Raw genomic sequence first — 20,149 nt, forward strand, 5'->3', positions numbered from 1 at the left:
AATCGAAAATAAATTGACAAACGCATTGGCTAAAAAGAAAAGGACAAACAATAGTACACAAAACACAATATAGACAATTAAAGACAAAGCAACACGAACCCCACTAAAAACTGGGGCGGTCACAGGTGATCCGGAAGGGAAAACCCGTCATGTTAATCATGTTAGTTCAAACCCGGTAACAAGTTCAATTCCCCAGGTCACATTCGTGAAAAGGGGACGGAATTCAATGCAAAGCATTTTATCAATTTGACCAAACGAATATACAGTACAGGTCCAAGTGGTGACACCTAAATGTCATCATCAACTCAAAAAGTTGAAATTTTACTGAGAGCAAATCTTTGGCATGTAGAGTAAACATATATATATATATAAAACTCGATTTAAAGCTTCACAACCATGCAGTTCATTCAGTCCATTTATTATCCAATAATAGATACCGAGGCACCCATTACATCAGTTTAAATTTCTTCGACCACCCTTTCACTTAAATACAACATAATTCGTCACGTATGTTAAAAAAAAGGGAAACAAGAGTAGATTGTATAAAGATTTTGAATAGTTCTCATTGAGAGTCAGATTTTGACAGAAAGAAGAACAACAACAACCAGGTCCGGAATAAAAGAAAAGGCGTCCTACAAAGTCCAGACTAAATGATTCTGGTCACAATCTGCGCTTCAATATAAATTCGTTCACAGTAGACCAGTTGTATCGTTTGAATTGTTTTACATTTGTCATTTCGGGGCCTTTTATAGCTGACTAGGCGGTATGGGCTGTGCTCATTGTTGAATGCCATACAGTGACCTATAGATGTAAACTTCTAACGTTTAAAGAATTTTACAAGACATTGTACTCAATTAAGAATCGCTGAGTACATAATATAGTTGAAATCACGATGTTGACAATATTTTTGAAAACCCTTCATTGGACATTCGCATGTAATGTTTTTAAAGTAAAAATTATCGTTCCCATTTCTCAAATAAAACCGCAAAGTTTACAAGAGATCATTATTTAATTCCTGTTACCATTTATTGATAGAAACATGTATTTCTGAGAATCCCAATTTGGATAGATACATAAAATGTATCGGTTTATATACAGATGTTACATGTCACGCACAAAAACAACAGTTTGACTACTTGATATTTGTGAAGGGTTTTCCGACTACTTGATATTTGTAAAATAGTCTTCCGACTACTTGACATTTGTGAAAGGGTTTCCGACTACATGAAATTTGTGAAGGGTTTCCAAAACGCATATTTTTTTCTTGAAATGCAATTCAAAGCACTCTTGTTTCTTATTACAATAGTTGTTCAAGCTGATCAAAGAAATGAAGCGAGAAATTTGTCTACTGGAGCTAATGATCATTCTATTCTGGCAATAATCCTGAGACATCTATTCAGAATAGAAGCTAAACAAGATAGTTCACCGAGACTTACAGATACCTTAGTTCAGACGATCAACGAAAACAAAAAGTTGTATGAAGTATTGCGAAAGCAGTTGACCGACAACAAAGACGAGATCAGCCTTTTGAAAACAAACTTACAATCGCAAAAGGCTGAGTTTAATAGGGAAATTTCAGCATTACAAAAACATCATGGTAAGAGATACTTTTTTTTATTATAAATAACTTAAAGAATAGTGTGATCGTAAAAGGAACAACAACCTATCACAATAAAACAGAGCTAGATGTCAACATAAATTGTATGGTCTTCATCAAGGGAATGAAAGATTTATCGAATACCATTGAAAGAAATACCTATATAGTAGATGTACAAGTCGGTAAAAAGGAAATTCAAATAAGTACATGTATAAGTGCTGATTTGATAGTCTTTCTAGTTAGAAAATTCTAGGTTTTCTAGTTAAAAAATTCTAAACTGTCTAGTAGGTAAAACAAAGGGACTTTCTTCTCAATTTACTAACTCTTCTAGTATAAGTTTATTTTCTACCTACTAGCTGTGCTAAAACTGCTTGTAATCACATGTGCAATAAGTTTATTAAATACTTCTAGGTATTTGTGTTGATGTATGATCTTTCTCATTAATGCTAAGCGTTGTGCCAGAGGACACATTCGTTCTGTTGTTCAGATCAGAAGTACTGATGTTTGTGCTATCAAATCTTCCGGGTTCCCACTACGCTCTAATATGCAATTAAAGGTATGTTGAATTTTTCAGCACAAGTTAGGATAAAGTATGGTTTAGACATGAAATAAATGTTACTTCATTGACTTAAGACAAAGTAGCCATTTATGCTTGAAATTACAGAATTTATTACCGAAAGCAATGGGGATATGAATTATTGGTCGTATACCTTAACGGACAGTTGAAGTGTACAGCGCATTAATTTTCTCATTTCAGAAAAAAATACCAGCATTCACAGCAACCTTTAGTAACAATGGATTTATGCCACTAGCCCGTGGACAGATATTGAAATTCGATAAAGTTCGCCTCAATAATGGTGGAGGATATGACCCGACCACTGGATATTTTACTGCTACGAAAACCGGAATTTACTTGATGTCATGCTCGGTCCGCTCTACAGGGAAATCCTTACATGTTTCCCTTTGGCGAAACAGTCATCGAGTTATGCTTGCTTATGGGGTAAATTGGAATACGGGCAGCATTAGTATTGCCGTTGATGTCAAAGTTGGCGATAAACTTTATATTAAACATAATGACGGTTCTTATGTAAACAACGAAGTTATTCAAGGTGGAACAACATCATTCTTTTCTGGTGTATTTATATCTGGATAAAACAATGTTCTTCTAAAGAACACTAAACATGTTATACAAACAATCATGTTGTCCCAAATATCAATAGCATACTATGATCTACTATGCAATGTTCTTTGGAAACATTATATTTGAAATAAATATAAAATAAGATACGTGTTTAGTTATAATAACACCGAATTATATTGTTGCTATTCTAAATATTAATTTTTCTGTACGTAAAATAGAAATCAAGTAATCAAGACTTTAAGTTAATACTCTCAGATCTATACTGATCCTATGGTGTACTGTAACAGATCTATACTGATCCTATGGTGTACTGTAACAGATCTATACTGATCCTATGGTGTACTGTAACAGATCTATACTGATCCTATGGTGTACTGTAACAGATCTATACTGATCCTATGGTGTACTGTAACAGATCTATACTGATCCTATGGTGTACTGTAACAGATCTATACTGATCCTATGGTGTACTGTAACAGATCTATACTGATCCTATGGTGTACTGTAACACCACTGTTTCAGGTTAGGGGAAATGTATGACGCCCGCTAACATGTTAACCCCGCCACATTTCGAATGGGCCTGTAACTCAGTAGTTATCGTTTGTTGCTGTTTTACATATTTGTTTTTCGTTCATTATTTTGTACATAAATAAGGCCGTTAGTTTTCTCATTTGAATTGTTTTTTAAGTGTCATTTCGAGGCCTTTTAAAACTGACTATGCGCTATGGACTTTGCTCATTGTTGAAGGCCGTACGGCCACCTATAGTAGTTAATTTCTGTATTATTTGGTCTCTTGTGAAGAGTTGTCTAATTGGTATTCATACCACATCTTCTTTTTTTATAATTAACTAAACCTATTGCTTATAGTATCAGAGGTATGGCCGCCACTGGAACACTATCCCTATGGCTAGCTTTCTGTGCCAAATTCGCTGGCTAGACAAAAATGGGTAAAAATGGTCTTTTAAGGGCAATAACTCAAATTGGGTAGACTAATTTTCTTGAAAATTTAAATGGTAGATAGAACTTTACATGCTTATCCAATTTGCTTAAACTGCATTTATTATAAAAAAAATCTGCAAAAATTTAGATTTACACCTGTGTCAACTTTTTTGTAACAGCAGTCATGCTTTAAGCTAGGTTACAATTCTAAGTCTGAACTTCCTAAGCAACATTCAGATTGAGGTTGCTTACATTTCAACCAGAAAAATTAAGGCAATCGAGATATCGTACGCGTCATCACGTAATGTCCATCATTGTCATTTTAGTATTGAAAGTTGTCATAAACTTTTAAAAAAAATAATAAAAAAATATGTTATTGGCTACTTTTACAATAAAGTTGTAGGCCCGGAAAGACCCCTTTTCGGCCCAAAGTAGTTAAAATGTTAATTTTAGTTACTTATATAAAAGTAACTATTTTGTTTCATAAATATGGGCTGTTTTTTATAATACAATGAACATGCATCAGGTACTAGCATCATTATGTCATGCAAAAATACTGATATCTTCACAATTTAATTTTTTTGCTAATTTTAAGATGTTTTTTGTCTAAAATGGAAGTGACCGAACCTGTGTTCATTCTTAATATTTAAATTTAGGTTGTATTTAATGATAATACGTAGTATATACAAATCTTGAGAGTGAACACCAATGCAGCCACTTCAATAATCATTTGAAAAGTGACCACTGGTAGTAAGGTCGTCATATCGATGGGCGTTTAGTACAGCGATTTTGTCATAGTTTGGTTAAGTTAGACATGGTTGTGTTAGGAGTTTTTACTGACGATCAATGACACAATATAAACATTCGGATTTTTCACTAAATGAACCTCTAAATATAAATTCAAGATGGTAAGTATCTTTGTGTATTGCTATTATGCTAGTACATTAATTTTTTTATCATATAGTTATAATTTGACACAGAATGAAGCTTGGGTATGTCAAAATTTATATGTTGTTGTTCGTTTCTAATGCAAAAAGTACAGTTATTTTTTTACCGTCTGTTAGATCCCATATTTCGTTATGGTATATACATCTGCCGTCAATTATTCCTGAAAAAGTCTACATTTGCACACAATTTAAGGATTACAGAAAATTCTGTGTCATGGTTTGGTTCACTAGTGTCATGGTTAAGTTCATGTTCGCGGCATGGTTCAGTTATGTGATTCCTGTCTTGCATGATGGAAGTTTAACAATCAGAATCAACAGACATTATGTACAACTATTAAAATAATGTTTAACAATATGTTTCGTCGATAATATTTTCGTGTTTAACCCATTCTATCCTATTTTGAGTCGATATAGTGTCGTTATTTTCTAATGTTATTGTTTTGTACCCAGACGCGTAGATCTGATTTTTAAATTTTAAAGATGATCTTTTACTCGCAAAATTACACCTTTTAGAAAAAAAAGTAATCTACAGTAAAATTAAGATTTATCATTTTAATTATCATAATTATAGAACAAGCACATATAAAGAGACCACTAGAGTAGTATATAATAAATGAATTTCAATAATAGCATTTTTTTTTTTAAGTTGATGTATTCTAAATACACTATGACCTAAGAAAGCACATAGTAATATACAATAAGTAAATACAGTATGATTTCCAATTGATAAAACTATCCACCGTAGAACAAATGACGCAAATGTTAGGTCACCGTACGGCCGTCAACAATTAAAAAAAAACCTCTTACCTTTTAGTTAGTAATTAACAGCTCCGACAAATTAAAGAGACAGGAATTGAAATAAGAAAACTTACAGCCTGACTTATGTCCAAAAAAAAAACTAAAAAATAAATATCATACATAGGAAAAAAATAACAGCCACTGCATCACAGACTGTAGACCATGTAATAATGTACATTTTGTCATACTAAATACTTAACCGACAGAGCATTTTTTTTTATATCGGAACTTTCTGGCATACAACACATGTACAAGAAAAAATAATTTAACGAGTTAAAAAAACATAATCACTTATATTCGGTCGTTTAAATAGACATTATGGACCTTTATCTAATTCGAACTTGTTACCGTCCACACTTTGAAATCAATTTTCATATTAATTTCACTTACAGTTTACTACATGAATTAGTTTTAAACTTATATTTGAGGGGGAGGACAGGGGTAAGGGAGACAGGGAGAAAGGGTGTAGGAGAAAGGAGAAAGGGGGTGGGAGAAAGGAGAAAGGGGGTAGGAGAAAGGAGAGGAAGGTTGGGAGAAAGAAGAAAAAGTTGGAGAAAGGAGAAAAAATAAAATATCTCTCCTTTAAAAACATTTCTAATATTTCAAGAAAAAATATCTCAAAAGGAGATGTTTTATTCTAATGGGAGAAAGGAGAACGGGGGGTGGGAGAAGGGAGAAGGGTACCCCCCTGTCCCCCCCTCATATTTGACGACATTATGGTGTTCTCTCAATATGGTTTGTTTAATTTGATAGTTGAGTTATTGTATCATGGACGGTATCATTTCTAAGTTGGTGGACTCTGCCAGGATAACTTTTTTTCAATCCGTTCATGCCCGTTAGACGTCAGTCCATATCTGGTTCATGTCCGCTTAGCGTTCGTAGGCGTCCTTTTCGTTCCCGTTTTGTATACGTTACTTGTCCGTTATATATTCGTTGCAGGTCCGGTAGACAAATACACCAACGCACTTCTACCGGACGTATAACGAATAAAACGGATGGGAAACGGACATGAACGGAATGATAAAACGGATACCTATCAAAAGCAAAACGGATAAATGCCAATTGAAAATTCGCGTCACTCAGAAATGACAATTATTGAAAGGTCAGATTTCTTGAGTGTCATGAATGTCTATTACTCATGCTTGGATCTTGAAGTAAGAGCATGTCTTCACTATCGAGCAGCTCTTATTCAGGTCCGACTGCACTTAAATGTTTCAAATATAAACCTACTAGTTGCCGAAAGGATAAGGAGGATGAGACAAAAGAGGTGGGCAACATCATTGCTTAGTCATGAAAGATATGTATTATAATCATCGCTCAGTTTATCTTATCGTGTTCATCCTTTTTATCCGGAACGTTTTCGTTAGGTGTCCGTTTTATACGGTACTCGGCCGTTGGATGTACATTTGACGTCCGTTCTGTCCGGTAAGTTTCCGTTTCTCGTACGTTGCATATTCTGTAAGTGTCCGTTAAGGCATTCGTAACCCGTCCGTTTTATTTGGTCAGTATACCAACGGACACCCAATGGATACAAATTTTGTTAACGGAAAGCTTTTTTTCATCAGTTCAGCGTCCGTTAGAGCTATCCGGTAGGTATGACCTCATCTTAAGATAGTGAAATAATAATCTTTCGGTACTCATTTTCAAATCAGTCCAAAATATCGCTTAAATATCACCCTATGATTCAACTTTCATAAAATTCGGGTATGAATTGTACATATGAGAGCGCCTAAAATGCAGTTCTCCATGTCATTATATTTCTTAGGGACACAACTCTTTCAAAATTATTGTTCGGCACTAATTTTTGTAATTAAATTCGTGCAAGGCATTGCTAATATAAACTTATGATGTAAGTTCCATAAAATTCTGGCAAGAATTGTACATTTAAGGGTGCTTACAATGCAATTTTGAACAAAACTATAATATATAAAAAAACTATGACATACGTTTCATAAAAAATCCGACAAGAATAACAGTTATACAGACTTTTTTTCTAAACTGACTTTCAGATATAGGGCGGATTTTTGGTTTGTGAGTTACTCATGATGAGTTACAGATCAAGTTAAAGTTTTGTTCCTCTCCATTAATTTTTGCCAAAATTAAGGGTTTACAACTTTGAAAATTGTTGAAAATCACAGTTATAAATAGACTTTTTTTCTATAGGCCTTCACATTTTGAGCTGATTTTTGTTAACAATTATACAGACTTTTTTTTCTATAGGCCTCCACATTTGAGCTGAGTTTTTTTTAAAGTTAATTTATAATTATGAACATATCAATGTGAGACTACTTTCATGTTTGTGTCAACATGTGTTATTGAAGTTGCAGATTTTTTTGGGACGGGGCCATTCGTGTCACTTTGTCTAGTTTGACAATATTTTGGTCTCAAAGCAAAATGTGTAGATTCAGTGTAATAATTAAGTTTTTAGGGAAAACATTAAAAGACCAAAATGTAGGATAAAGCAAAATGTAATTATCATAGTTAAGTATGTGACTGCTGTTTTGTTTTTTAAACTCACGATTAAGTTAATAACAAAATTACTAAATTACAAAAGGAATGCAACACTAACAGAATACAGAATGAACAAAAGACAAATGAATAAGAATCATTGATTCTGAAAAAAACAGGGGCCATGTCCAAGGAGAACAGAACTTGCTTCTTGCAAGAAACTCTCAGTGAAAACAATTTGATATGAAGACAAGCTTTTGGTTTTGAAATTTCCTACATGAGCCTATTTGCTTCAATGAAGTTACCTCCCTGTAATAAAAGTGAGGTAAGTGTTCCTGAGACAATATACCTCAAGATAAATGAAACCCATTTTCAAACATTTCAAGTATATTTGATAATATTTATTTTTTTATTGTTAAAAGATTTGGGAAGTGTTTTTGGAAAAACGATGAATTTTATGAAGAATCTGATGCCATCTAATACTTTCGATTAGACCTGCTGAGTTATTTATTTTCAATACATTGTAAGTCATGTTATTTATTTAATAGACCTAGTCTTGCCTATCATGTTCGCTTCTAACGTTCTATTCATAATTATAGTTTTAAAGACTTTAGGCAAAAATGCACCACAAAATTGTGAAAATTCATCATTAAAAAGCATCATTTCAATAAGTACGGTAGTTGATTAAAGATTTTGCTCATGTTATAAGAGGGTCTCATAACACTTACCTACAGGGGTCGTATTATTATGTATGTACCCCAAACACTGTTATTTGACTCCAATGGCTCTCAATACTTTTTGAGGTTAATTTTATTACATCAATCTTACACTAATTTTGTCATGTAATACAGTACAAATGTAATGCCCCTGACCATGGACTTTCGACACAAACGGACAGACTGACAGACACATGTTACTATATTAGAAACGTGAAAGCTGTTTATCTTCAGTGGAGACATTATGATCCATTATAATATCTACCAAATCTGTGACTGTTGTGTGTGACCATAATCAGAGTTCTTTGAATAGTTATTCCCAATATAGAAACAAAGTTGTAATTGGTTGCGAGCAGAAAAAAAAATCTTATATGAACTTGATACACCTCATGATGACGTTGGTTAATTTCTAATTCATCCTGCATTTTAAAATTTCTTATTAAGAATAAAAGAAGATGTATAACATGTGTTATAGAGATGATTTATTTCTGAGTTTCTTGTTAAAACAAATTTCTTATTTTCATCCATAAAAAGTGTAAAGCAAAGATTTAAGATTAAGACCTCTGTGACTCACACTGACAATCATGTCCATTGCAGTCTTGGATATAGGTTCTTTGTACTAATTTTGGAATATAACCAATTTTAAGGTACCATTCTAATCAAATTTTTATTTTCAAATTTTGCATGGGCAAAATATCTTATAAAATATTTCTCCGACAAGGAATAACCATAGACATACATTCAGATATGAGTTTCAAAATTGAGCTATATTTTAGAGGTGCATTAATACTTGAGCAGTTAACACAGTTGAACTCAATTTGAAGAAGTTTCTTATTCGTACAATCACAATAATAACTTAGACATCTGTTGAAGATCATATCAAAATCTCTTAACATTGTTTTTGTGTTGTAATGATATGTATCATTGTCATATACTCCACAGCTCCTTTTAAATCAATTTATTCAAGCTATTATTTCAATTTTGAAACTTATCGTAGTGAGCATGCTCACATACCCCATGCCCGCACATTGTCACTGGCAAAACAACTTCTCACCAGAATCCGAAATTCAAAGACTCATAACTCCTACAAAAGATCAGTTATTAAACTTTCTTGGGGTTTATGCACATCTACATATAGTATGCCCTATTTAACTAAAAAGTTCCATGAAATTCTGTTATGTAGTTTCAGATGAGTTGCTACAACTAACTGTTGCAGTAGTATATTTAGACCAACATTATAAGTTCAAAGGGGCGAGTTGCCATACCGATATTCAATGGGATTTGCCGTCTTTGATAATAGGACGAGTTTATATAAATAAGAGTGAGGCGATTATTTAGAAAGTGGGGCGAGTTGGTGAAAATGGGGCGATTTGTCATGAATTCCTTCAAAGGTTAATATCTCCGAACAAAAGATATCAATTAAATCTTTTGTGGCAGCATAATCACACATTATTTGGCAGATTTTTTTTGGTAAAATTAAATCAAAAGTTCCAGAAAATATCGGGTTTGTTTTCCAAAGTCAGTTATTTTATCCCTGTTGTCACGTGATCTTAAAATGGTGGACGTAAACTTTTGCAAGTTTCGTTACACGAACCAACAACAATAAACAAATGTATCACATTTAAAGGGAAAGTGGTCATAAGTTTAGAAGCGATGAAATCCATTGAAGCTAAAGTTGTAGTATTAGGATCTCAGGGTATATCATTGACACTGTTTTTCTTGATTTCGTGATCCAGGATGAAAATATGCACAGCTGATAGATGAGTCATATAGTCCAATCTTACTCTTGTCTTCTGCTATTTACTTCATTTCTCCCCTTAAAGTAGGGAGTGCATGCACTGATAGATACCTTGATATTGAAAGTGCGAGGATTAATAAATGGTATACCTGTACAAACAAAGATTTATGGAGACTATCACTACTACATGTAACTTATACAACCCTCTAGGCTCTAAGGACAAATCCTCCAACCCAACACATAGGGAAGAATGTATAAATACAGATATTTTCTGCTTTATTTGTGTTTAAATACCTTTATTTTTTTGTGCTTCCTAAATTTGTTTTTGAAATAATTTTCCACAGAAAATATCCATATTTGTAAACAGTAATCAATCCGTGTTTGATACGTTTTCACGCATACTGCCAGCATAATCCAAGTGAAAGTAAGAAGTGAGGATAAAAAAATAGGACAGTGAGTCCTATAAGGATCCAGACATCCACCCTTTTAACTGTCCAAAAATTAAATGGGTGTTGTCGGTGTCGCATTGTTTGTTTACACAGGCACCTGATGTCTGAATCCCTCCCCTTTTCATTTGTAAATAGCCCAATTGTACCATGATTTCACAGGCATCTTCTAGTTATATCAACAAACAAACTAATTTATTTTTTAGGTGTAGGTAAAACCAGTGTAGTTATCAGATATGTGGGTGGTATGTTCAGTAAAGCTGTTAGTCCAACCATTGGGGCATCATTCTTCACATATAAAATGTAAGTTCATTTGGTTATAATTACTTTTTATTTCGATTAAGTTCAGATTAAAGTACATTTATACATGTACATGTACTATAGAATTAGAAGTTATTGCTAGGTTTTCATTAATGCAAAGATTGTGACTGGGATGCTGGGTGAGTATCGCAATAATAAAAAGTTACATTATGATATCGAATACATATAATATATCTGTATCCTGATTTTTCTGAAATCGCAGTAACTACTATAATCTCGCATTGTTGTTTATTTCTCAAAAATTGCTATATTTAATGCATGCAATACTTACTCAATTTACAATTCACAACAACACACATTCATCGTTGATTTTGTAATTTCCACCGCTTTTTCATGGACAACCACCGTCTGCATACAAAAATTTAATTTAAACAAATAAATTTTTAGTCCAATTTCACCTAGAAAAATTAGGGTAAGGCCTAAAATGAAATATTGTTTGTTTCCCCAATCTTGACCGTCCCTCCCAAAACAGCCTGACTCATAATATTTTATTGTCAAAACTAAGTAAAATGTTATTTATTTCATTTCTGATTTTCAGGCTTGCAGGATCGACCGATATTGTTCAAGCTTTATGAAAAAAATAAAATTATTTCCCTGCCTACCTTCCCACATCTTGCTTGGCAGTGTCCGAATTGGGGAAGCAAACAATATATTAATTTAGGCCTAAAGGGTATAATTATTTTACAACATCAACTGAGAAAGACTGTTGGTTAATTACAGACCATATTTTCTTAAATAGTGTAGCATTGAAAACTTAAGCCATTGACATCATTGATATGGATGATGGAGATTAAAGTTATAACATTACATGGAAAACAAATATGATGACTTATAACAATCACATGTACCACTAGACTTTAGAGTTTTATAAACTTAACACTTGTCTTAAATTCAAACAAAAATGTCAGCATAAAAAAAATGAATTGAGAAAATACATTGTATGTTTCTAAAACATAAAACAATTATGATTGCAGGACATTAGACAACTATAGGATAAAGTTACAAGTATGGGATACAGCAGGCCAGGAGAGATTCAGGTCTATGGTAAGTATGGGATACAGCAGGCCAGGAGAGATTCAGATCTATGGTAAGTATGGGATACAGCAGGCTATGAGAGATTCAGATCTATGGTAAGTATGGGATACAGCAGGCCAGGAAAGGATTCAGATCTATGGTACGATAATGCTATGAAGATTAAAATATGAACAACACTTTCAACTGTTAGCTGGTAAAACAAGGAATAAATATTGTTCAGATAATGAAAGTAACACAAATAATTTTGATAAACAAAGTATCAAACTGTTTTCAAATAAAGATGCAGTATAATAATATGCAATTCATAAAACGATTTATGTTGTGACCTGCATCTGATATTTCACTATTATATGTACATGTACATGTATGATGAAAACCTCTATCTAAAGGTTAGCCTGGGCTCTAAAAAATAAAGGTGCCTTTGACATTAAGATAGGGTTCTTTTTTACCCTGGTGATCCTTGAAGAAAAGCTGCTGGTCCTCACTATTGTTTCCATTTCAAAATATCAAAATTGTGTTGGTCCTGTTGAACTTTTGTGATTAGGACATTTCGACCCCCACTTTTCGAGAACTGATTTAGAGGGTAACAAACAAAAAAAGCATATATATATATTTAATGTGCAAAGCTTTATACATGTTATAAGATGTATACCATATTCTCAAAATATTAAAAAAAGCCAAACTTTAAGATATGAAGTTAGACAACCACTGAAAAGGTTCCTGACTTGGGACAGGCACAGGGCAGTAGATTGGGGTTATTTGAATTTTTTTTTAACCAATTCTCTTTCAATTTGGGTCAGTGTTGTTATTGAATCAGAAGAAGTTAATTAGTTTATGGAACAATAATTATTTGCTTCAACATTTTTCAGGCACCGATGTATTACAGAAAAGCTAATGCAGCCATGTTGATATATGATATGACATCAGCTGATAGTTTTTATGATATTAAAGACTGGGTTAGTGGTAGGTACTAATCAATATAATATAATCAAGTCCTAGTCATTCTATATATGAAAGGTGCTTTAAGAGGACAAACAAATATGGAAGAAGGTGTCCTTAGCTCCGGCAATATGATTTGAATCACCTGGTGTATAGGTTTTGATTGATACTTTGCTAGTCTCTTTGATAAACCATATGTTTCAAATCTTCTATGTATTTAGGTTATAAACATAATATTTGAATGTCATTAGTGTGTTACTTATATACCTTTATTGCAAGTTTTTGGTCTAGAACATCTGTCATATCTAACGAGAGAAATAGATAGTTATGTTGTTTATAGATACATTGAGATTTTTATGTTTGTGTTTTCCAGAACTAAAGAAGAATATTGATACACCTATTGGTAAGATAATAAAATGCTTATGTTCATAAAAATATTTATAATGGTTACATTTGTATAAAACTAGAACATACTTGTTGTGTGTCCTTGACTGAATTGACTGAGTTACAGTACCTACACCTTATTGTTTATATTAGCCTGGTTTTAAGTATTCATAATGTCATCTGAAAAAGTCATGCTGATATTGCTAAAATGCACAGTTTTCTTTGCTTTGAAAATCTTTCTATTTGAACCTATCCTGTTTTTCTTATTACAACCAGAAACTACATGTAAGATATACTATTGGTATTAGTATCGGATTGGAACAGGAACTTGTTAATTATTGGTAATATTAATTTTGTGGAAAACAAAAAAAACCAGAAAGGTTTAATTCTTGATCAACATCATTGTCTATTATTAGTTATGTATAATGTTGAATACTTTGATTTGTTGTTTTTCATTATGCAAAGTATGCTAATGAATTGGACCTCACTATTTAAGCAGTATAGATTTCAGATTATCCCAAACTAGCTAAGTGCTGTTTTAAAATCATTCATGTATTGGGGTTAGGGAATGGAAGAAACTCAGAATCAATTAATTTTGGTTGGTTGCAATTTCCTTTGATATTATTTTGTTAGAACTATAAGTTAAATGAAATTTTTCTGTTATGTTGACTGGTAGTTGTTGTCATAAAAACTTGCTTCCCATGCTCCGCAATCCATTTAAGTACGGAACATCACTACTAGAGGTTACAGTTATCTTTCTTACTTCATGAAAAAAACCTCAATATTTATCCAGGCAAACACTTTGAGAGTTATGCAGCTACATCTTTAACTCCAATTAGATTAAGTATAGATAAACAAAACATTTACTCAAACAAATGTCAAGAAGAAGAATGATCGTAAAATTCAAACCCTTTGACATGTTGGTAAGTCCATCTCAGGATTCAAACAGTAACTGTTGTCTGAATGCTCTACCAAAGGACCAGGCACAATTTTTCTTCTCGCAAATGTTTTACACTAATAAATAAATGATGCGGTTGTTTAAATCATACAAAAGTTATGTCTTTTGTGTGTACATTTTTGTTGAGCCTGCTACTTTTGTCGCAGAAAGCTCGACATAGGGATAGTGATCTGGCTGCGGGGGCATTAGCTAACTTCTTCAAAGCTTTAAATTTTAGAAGGTAGAAGACCTGGATGCTAAGAACTTTGTATATAGATGCCTTATGTTACAAAGTTTTCGGCAGTCACATGTCCAATGTCCTTGACATGATTTTCATGGTTCAGTGACTGCTTGAAAAAAATATTTTAATATTTTTTGTAATGTTAAATTCTCTCTTATTATAAATAATAAGATAACTATATTTGGTATGTGCGTACCTTGCAAGGTCCTCATGCCTTTCAGACAGTTTTCACTTGAATTCAACCTCATTTCCTGGATTAGTGAACAAGGTTAAGTTTTGGTGGTCAAATCCATATCTCAGATACTATAGGTTTAGTATACTCTTGTATAGAAGGACTGTAAGGTGTACATATCCAACTACCAGGTGTCATCTGACCTTGACCTCATTTTCATGGTTCAGTGGTTATAGTTAAGTTTTTGTGTTTTGGTCTGTTTTTCTGATACTACATGTATATGCAAAATGTCAACTATATTTGGTGTATGGAAATATTTTACTATCTTTATGTCAGTTGTGCAGGTTTTATTTGACCTTGACCTCATTTTCATGGTTCATTGATCACTGAACATTAAGTTTTTGTGTTTTGGTCTGTTTTTCTTAAAATATAAGCAATAGGTCAACATTATTTGTTGTATGGAAGAATTGTTAGCGGTACATGTCTGCCTTGCATGGTTCATCTGACCTTGACCTCATTTTCATGGTTCATTGGTCAATTTTTAGTTTTTCTGGTCAATTTTTAGTTTTTCTGGTTAATGTTAAGTTTATGTGACAGTTATAATAAAGCTTTATATTTATATTTGTTAAACAATTGTGTACATTTTATTCTTTGTTAACAGTGATGTGTTTGGTTGGTAATAAGAATGATCTTAGTGATATAAGAGAAGTCTCCACAGAGGATGCTATGGAATATGCCTCATCTATTGGTGCTTTGTATTGTGAAACATCGGCACTGAAAAATACAGGTACTTGTATAACTATAAAAAAAAATGCATGTATCTTTCTTTTACTCATTAACACCAGGTATTCTGATTAAAAATCTGGGAAAGGATCTTAACGCATATAGGAGCAATTTATGAAAAGTTTGTAACAGTTGGTAGGTAACATCTTGATCTGTTTCCCGCAGAGCATAATTCCTCTGGAAATCAGATTTAGATTTTAATTGAGGATGTTTTACAAAAGAAAAATTTCCTCAAAGATACCAGATCTTTTCTCTGTCTAAATGGAGGGTTACATGGTACCTGCTTAATCACGATTGAAACAGATCTAACTACTGGTTAAACTATAGATAATTGAACTAAATGAAAATATCATGCATTGATATGGGCAGAAACATTCTCTCTTAATTATATGCATAAATGAAAAACTCAGATAAATAGAATTTTAAACAGTTTAGAATTCACAATTATAACAAGCGCCAGAAGAGTAGGGTATGATATTTGTTATTATTGGTTCATTGTTGATTGATAAATGTCCAGTGGGGGAGGGGGGGTTGAACTGCTGCAAGATTTGGTGATCCGACATTGATTTTTACATGTTTCCATATGGGTCTATAATATTTTACCAAATTAAGTTAAGAGGGGGGTGGGGGTCAGTGATAAAACTATTTGAATTAAGTTTTTTATCCTTCATTGAACTTTTGATGTCGTCCCTTAATGAAATGATATCAATGATATGTAAATTAATTTTGCATAATCAACATTTGAGCTACATCAGATAGAAATCAATCTTATGCAATAGAATATCGATACAAGTGTTAATATTTTTAAAAGTTTAAAAAAAACCTTCTATACAATGTTTGAAAATACTTGCCAATCAATTTTATTAGAGTAATGTCCCTTGGAAATATTGATTATATGGAAAACTCCATTGATACCTCTTTCATGTACAGTTAATTACAGAATCTTATGAAATTATACATATCATAAGTTTATTTCAGCTATGTTGTTGACACTTTGGAAAACAAGATCTGATCAAATATTTCTAAGGAGTTACATTGTATAGAAAAATGAATCTTAACAAAAATCTGATTGCATTTGCTCTGCAGCCTTTATTACTCTAAGCTATTTATTCAGTGTTTTAAATACAAAAAAAAAGGACTTTTTTAGTTATTGCCCTTGTTCCTGGGATAGATAAAATATGTGCAATGGGGACATATTGCAATTGGAACTGTATTCTCTTATTATTAATATTTTCAGCTAATATTCCAGATTGTTTAAATCTGACACTAGAAGTCAATTGTTTATTTTTTCATTGTAGGAATTGATGATGCATTTTTACAAGTAGCACAACAATTAATAAAACTTTATGAAACTTCACCAAATAGTGGCCTCCATACAATAGACCTTCAGGACAACTCATCAAGACCAGCTAGTTCTTCCCCTGGAATGAAAGTGGACTCTCCCAAGAAGCAGACGGCACAAGCAACTAATTCAGGAGGGGGATGTGGTTGTTGAGTTGTTGTGTATTGTGTTACATGTATATTTTCATATATGTATATAAGAGATATTATTATTTTAGATTTTTATTTTTTATAAGTAACCATGTTTGTTTTTTTACAAAGTTAAATTTAAACCATCATTACCAGTTCATCGTCCCTAGTTTTAATTTAATGTTACCATGAAATGTTGATATTTTTGTTCTGTTTGAGATTTAAGACAACAAAGACTGTTTTGAATGATGAAAGACATCTTGACTTCTACTGAAATGCTTCTTTTCAAAATTTGATATGAATTCAAAAATCTTAAAGTAATTGATATTTACTTTTAAATCTTTTTATATTTTAATTGCAAAAATATGTCTTTCAATATATCTACAAGTTTATGAAGTAACCTTTCAGTATTTTGAACAGTGAAATTGAGTTTTTAAATGCAAACAGTAAAACATCAGATATAGTATATTTGCTAAGATTTTTGGTTTTCCTACATGCTTGGTAAAAAATGATTTTTTTTATTAAACAACAGTCAAATTTGGAATGAATTGATAAATGGGGACAATTATTTCAATCATTTGTACCAAAAACATTTAAAAAATAATTTTGTACCAAAAACATTTAAAAAACAATTTGTACCAAAAACATTTAAAAAAAAAAATAATCCTGCCATAAATAAGTAGGTTGGATTTTTTTGGGCATATTTTCACTTATAAACGACAGGATAAAATTTAGGTAAGTGAGAATAATTGGTTAGAACTATATTTTGTTTCCAAGGAATTGAAAGAGCACTAACATATATGTAAATATTGTTTCTTGAATGGCAAATACACTTATTGTTTCTGAAACTATAACCCTAATAAACTAGTTGTAATATATCACTATTCTTAGATGGCTATTTTGATGCCTGTCAATAAATTATCAATTAATTATCAGAATTAGCTTAGGATTTTTTTGGGGGACATTTTAATCATATTGAGAGATAAGGCTCTAGCAAAAGATTGACTGAGAGAAGGGTCTTAACTTATTCAGGGATAGGGAAACAAATGGCTATTATTTGATCTAATGCTTCAGGTAAATATTGTGACATATATATTTGTTATTGGTTTTTATTCATATATAATGACTTACTAGAGTTTGTTTGTACTATACTTTGTAACTCACCTACAGCAAGGATAATGTTCAATGTTAAGGGATTTAAAAAGTGCACCATACACTAATAATTGAGAGTTAGAAGTGCTTTTATTGTTGATTGTCAAACCTCTTTTTATCACCATATATAAGTATCAAATGAGGTTAAACTTCAAAAGCATTAATTTCAGCAACTGGGTAAGGTGAAGGGGGGGGGGGGGGGGGGGTGAACTTTTAGTTATTATTCAAATATTGTTATTATTATTCAATTTGGAAGTTTTCCGTAGAATGAATTTTTGCTGTCTAAATCACAATACTTTTCTCTGGGTCATGTAGGAGCATGCTATAAAATTTTAAGAAACACAGGCCACAAATCGTAATTTTTTCCTTCTTTTGACTTTTTCTATGACTATTTACCCCCCCTCTCACCTCACCCAGCTGTTGATATTAATGGTTTTGAAATTCATCCAAACAAACTTCAAACTCGGGAAATATTTTAACATGTTAAGAAGCTTTCCAAGACTAAATTTGAAAAATGAGAAAATAGGGGGGGCCAAAACGGCGGCTTATCGTACCTTGTCCTTTGAATAAACCACTATGTTAACTGCTGAAACAAACTAGCACTTTTGTCAAACATTACATTTTACAGTTCCTTGCACAGCAGACAACCATAGGAGTAAAAGTCTAAATTTAATTTATTATTGATATTTGTGATAATCCATTGCCAATGAAGTTAAGTGATGAACAATTTGTGAAATATGATTGTGAATTCATGTTATAATAAATATACTTTCATGTAAAACCCAAAATATTAGTTGTTTTCTTGCCTGTGACCAATGCTCTAAATTGCTTTTAACCTGTTCTTATCACTTCTCCTTCTTCATCCATCTTTGTCTGATAATTTAAGATAAAGTCTTCTCTGAAATTTAACCAAACTTGGCCACAATCACGACACAGCTCTTAACTTATATATCCTGTTATTGTGTAATTGTAAATTTTGTATTCTTGTCTTTCATTTTTCTTGAGCCTGCGACTTTTGTCCCAGAAGGCTCAACATAGGGATAGTGATCCAGCGGTGTTAGCTAACTTCTTAAAAGCTCTATATTTTAGAAGGTGGAAGACCTGAATGCTTCATACTTTGTATATAGATGCCTTATATTACGAAGTTTCCACCTGTCACATGTCCATTGTCCTTGACCTCATTTTCATGGTTCAGTGACTACTTGAAAAAAAGTTAATATTTTTTGTAATATTAATTTCTCTCTTATTAGGAGTAACTACATAACTATATTTGGTATGTGCTTGCCTTGCAAGTCTGCATCCCCGTCAGATAGTTTTCATTTGACCTCAACCTCATTTCATGGATCAGTGAACAAAGTTAAGTTTCGGTTGTCAAGTCCATATTTCAGTTACTATAAGCAATAGGTCTAGTATATTTGGTGAATGGAAGGATTGTAAGGTGTACATGTCCAACTTGCAGGTGTCATGTGACCTTGACCTCAGTTAAGTATTTGTGTTTTGGTGTGGTTTCTTTTAATACTAAATGCAATAGGTCTACTATATTTGGTGTATTTAGAAAAATGCATATTTAACAAGGTTAACTAAAATCATCATACATGGCGTAAATTTAAGTTTTGAGTAAAAAAATCAGGAATGAGGCAAAACTTCAAGTTAAAGCAGATCCCTATTTCGAATCACTGTATCTATGAAGCCGTTGCAACACCACCTGTACTGTTTCCAGTGCACTAGACCACTAAGTTAGGCTGTACAAAATATAGAAGCAGGGTTTGAATTTTGCAAAGAGAAGAAAACAAATTTGATAACATGAAATATAATCATTGATACGGTGACGGTATGGTAAATAACATTATCATTAATTATGACAAGCATAGCTGAATTGAAAGTTACAGCCTCTACGTACTACTTTGCATCGTTTTGAATTTTAGCTTTTCTACATCAGAAATAG

The 20,149-nt window shown here is 32.4% G+C and overlaps 1 protein-coding gene across 1 annotated transcript; it reads left to right on the forward strand.

Moving 5' to 3' along the window:
* Positions 1-10,121: 10,121 nt before the first annotated feature.
* On the forward strand, positions 10,122-18,992 carry LOC139495943 (ras-related protein Rab-31-like). The gene is made up of 7 exons (XM_071284371.1): positions 10,122-10,282; positions 10,977-11,073; positions 12,066-12,135; positions 12,996-13,089; positions 13,439-13,468; positions 15,461-15,586; positions 16,881-18,992. Exons 1-7 carry the CDS (start codon positions 10,240-10,242, stop codon positions 17,075-17,077), a joined length of 657 nt encoding a protein of 218 aa, XP_071140472.1. The 5' UTR covers positions 10,122-10,239; the 3' UTR covers positions 17,078-18,992.
* Positions 18,993-20,149: the final 1,157 nt, after the last annotated feature.

Source organism: Mytilus edulis, chromosome 11, assembly GCF_963676685.1.
Source record: "Mytilus edulis chromosome 11, xbMytEdul2.2, whole genome shotgun sequence".
In the NCBI taxonomy this organism is placed as follows: Eukaryota; Metazoa; Mollusca; class Bivalvia; order Mytilida; family Mytilidae; genus Mytilus; species Mytilus edulis.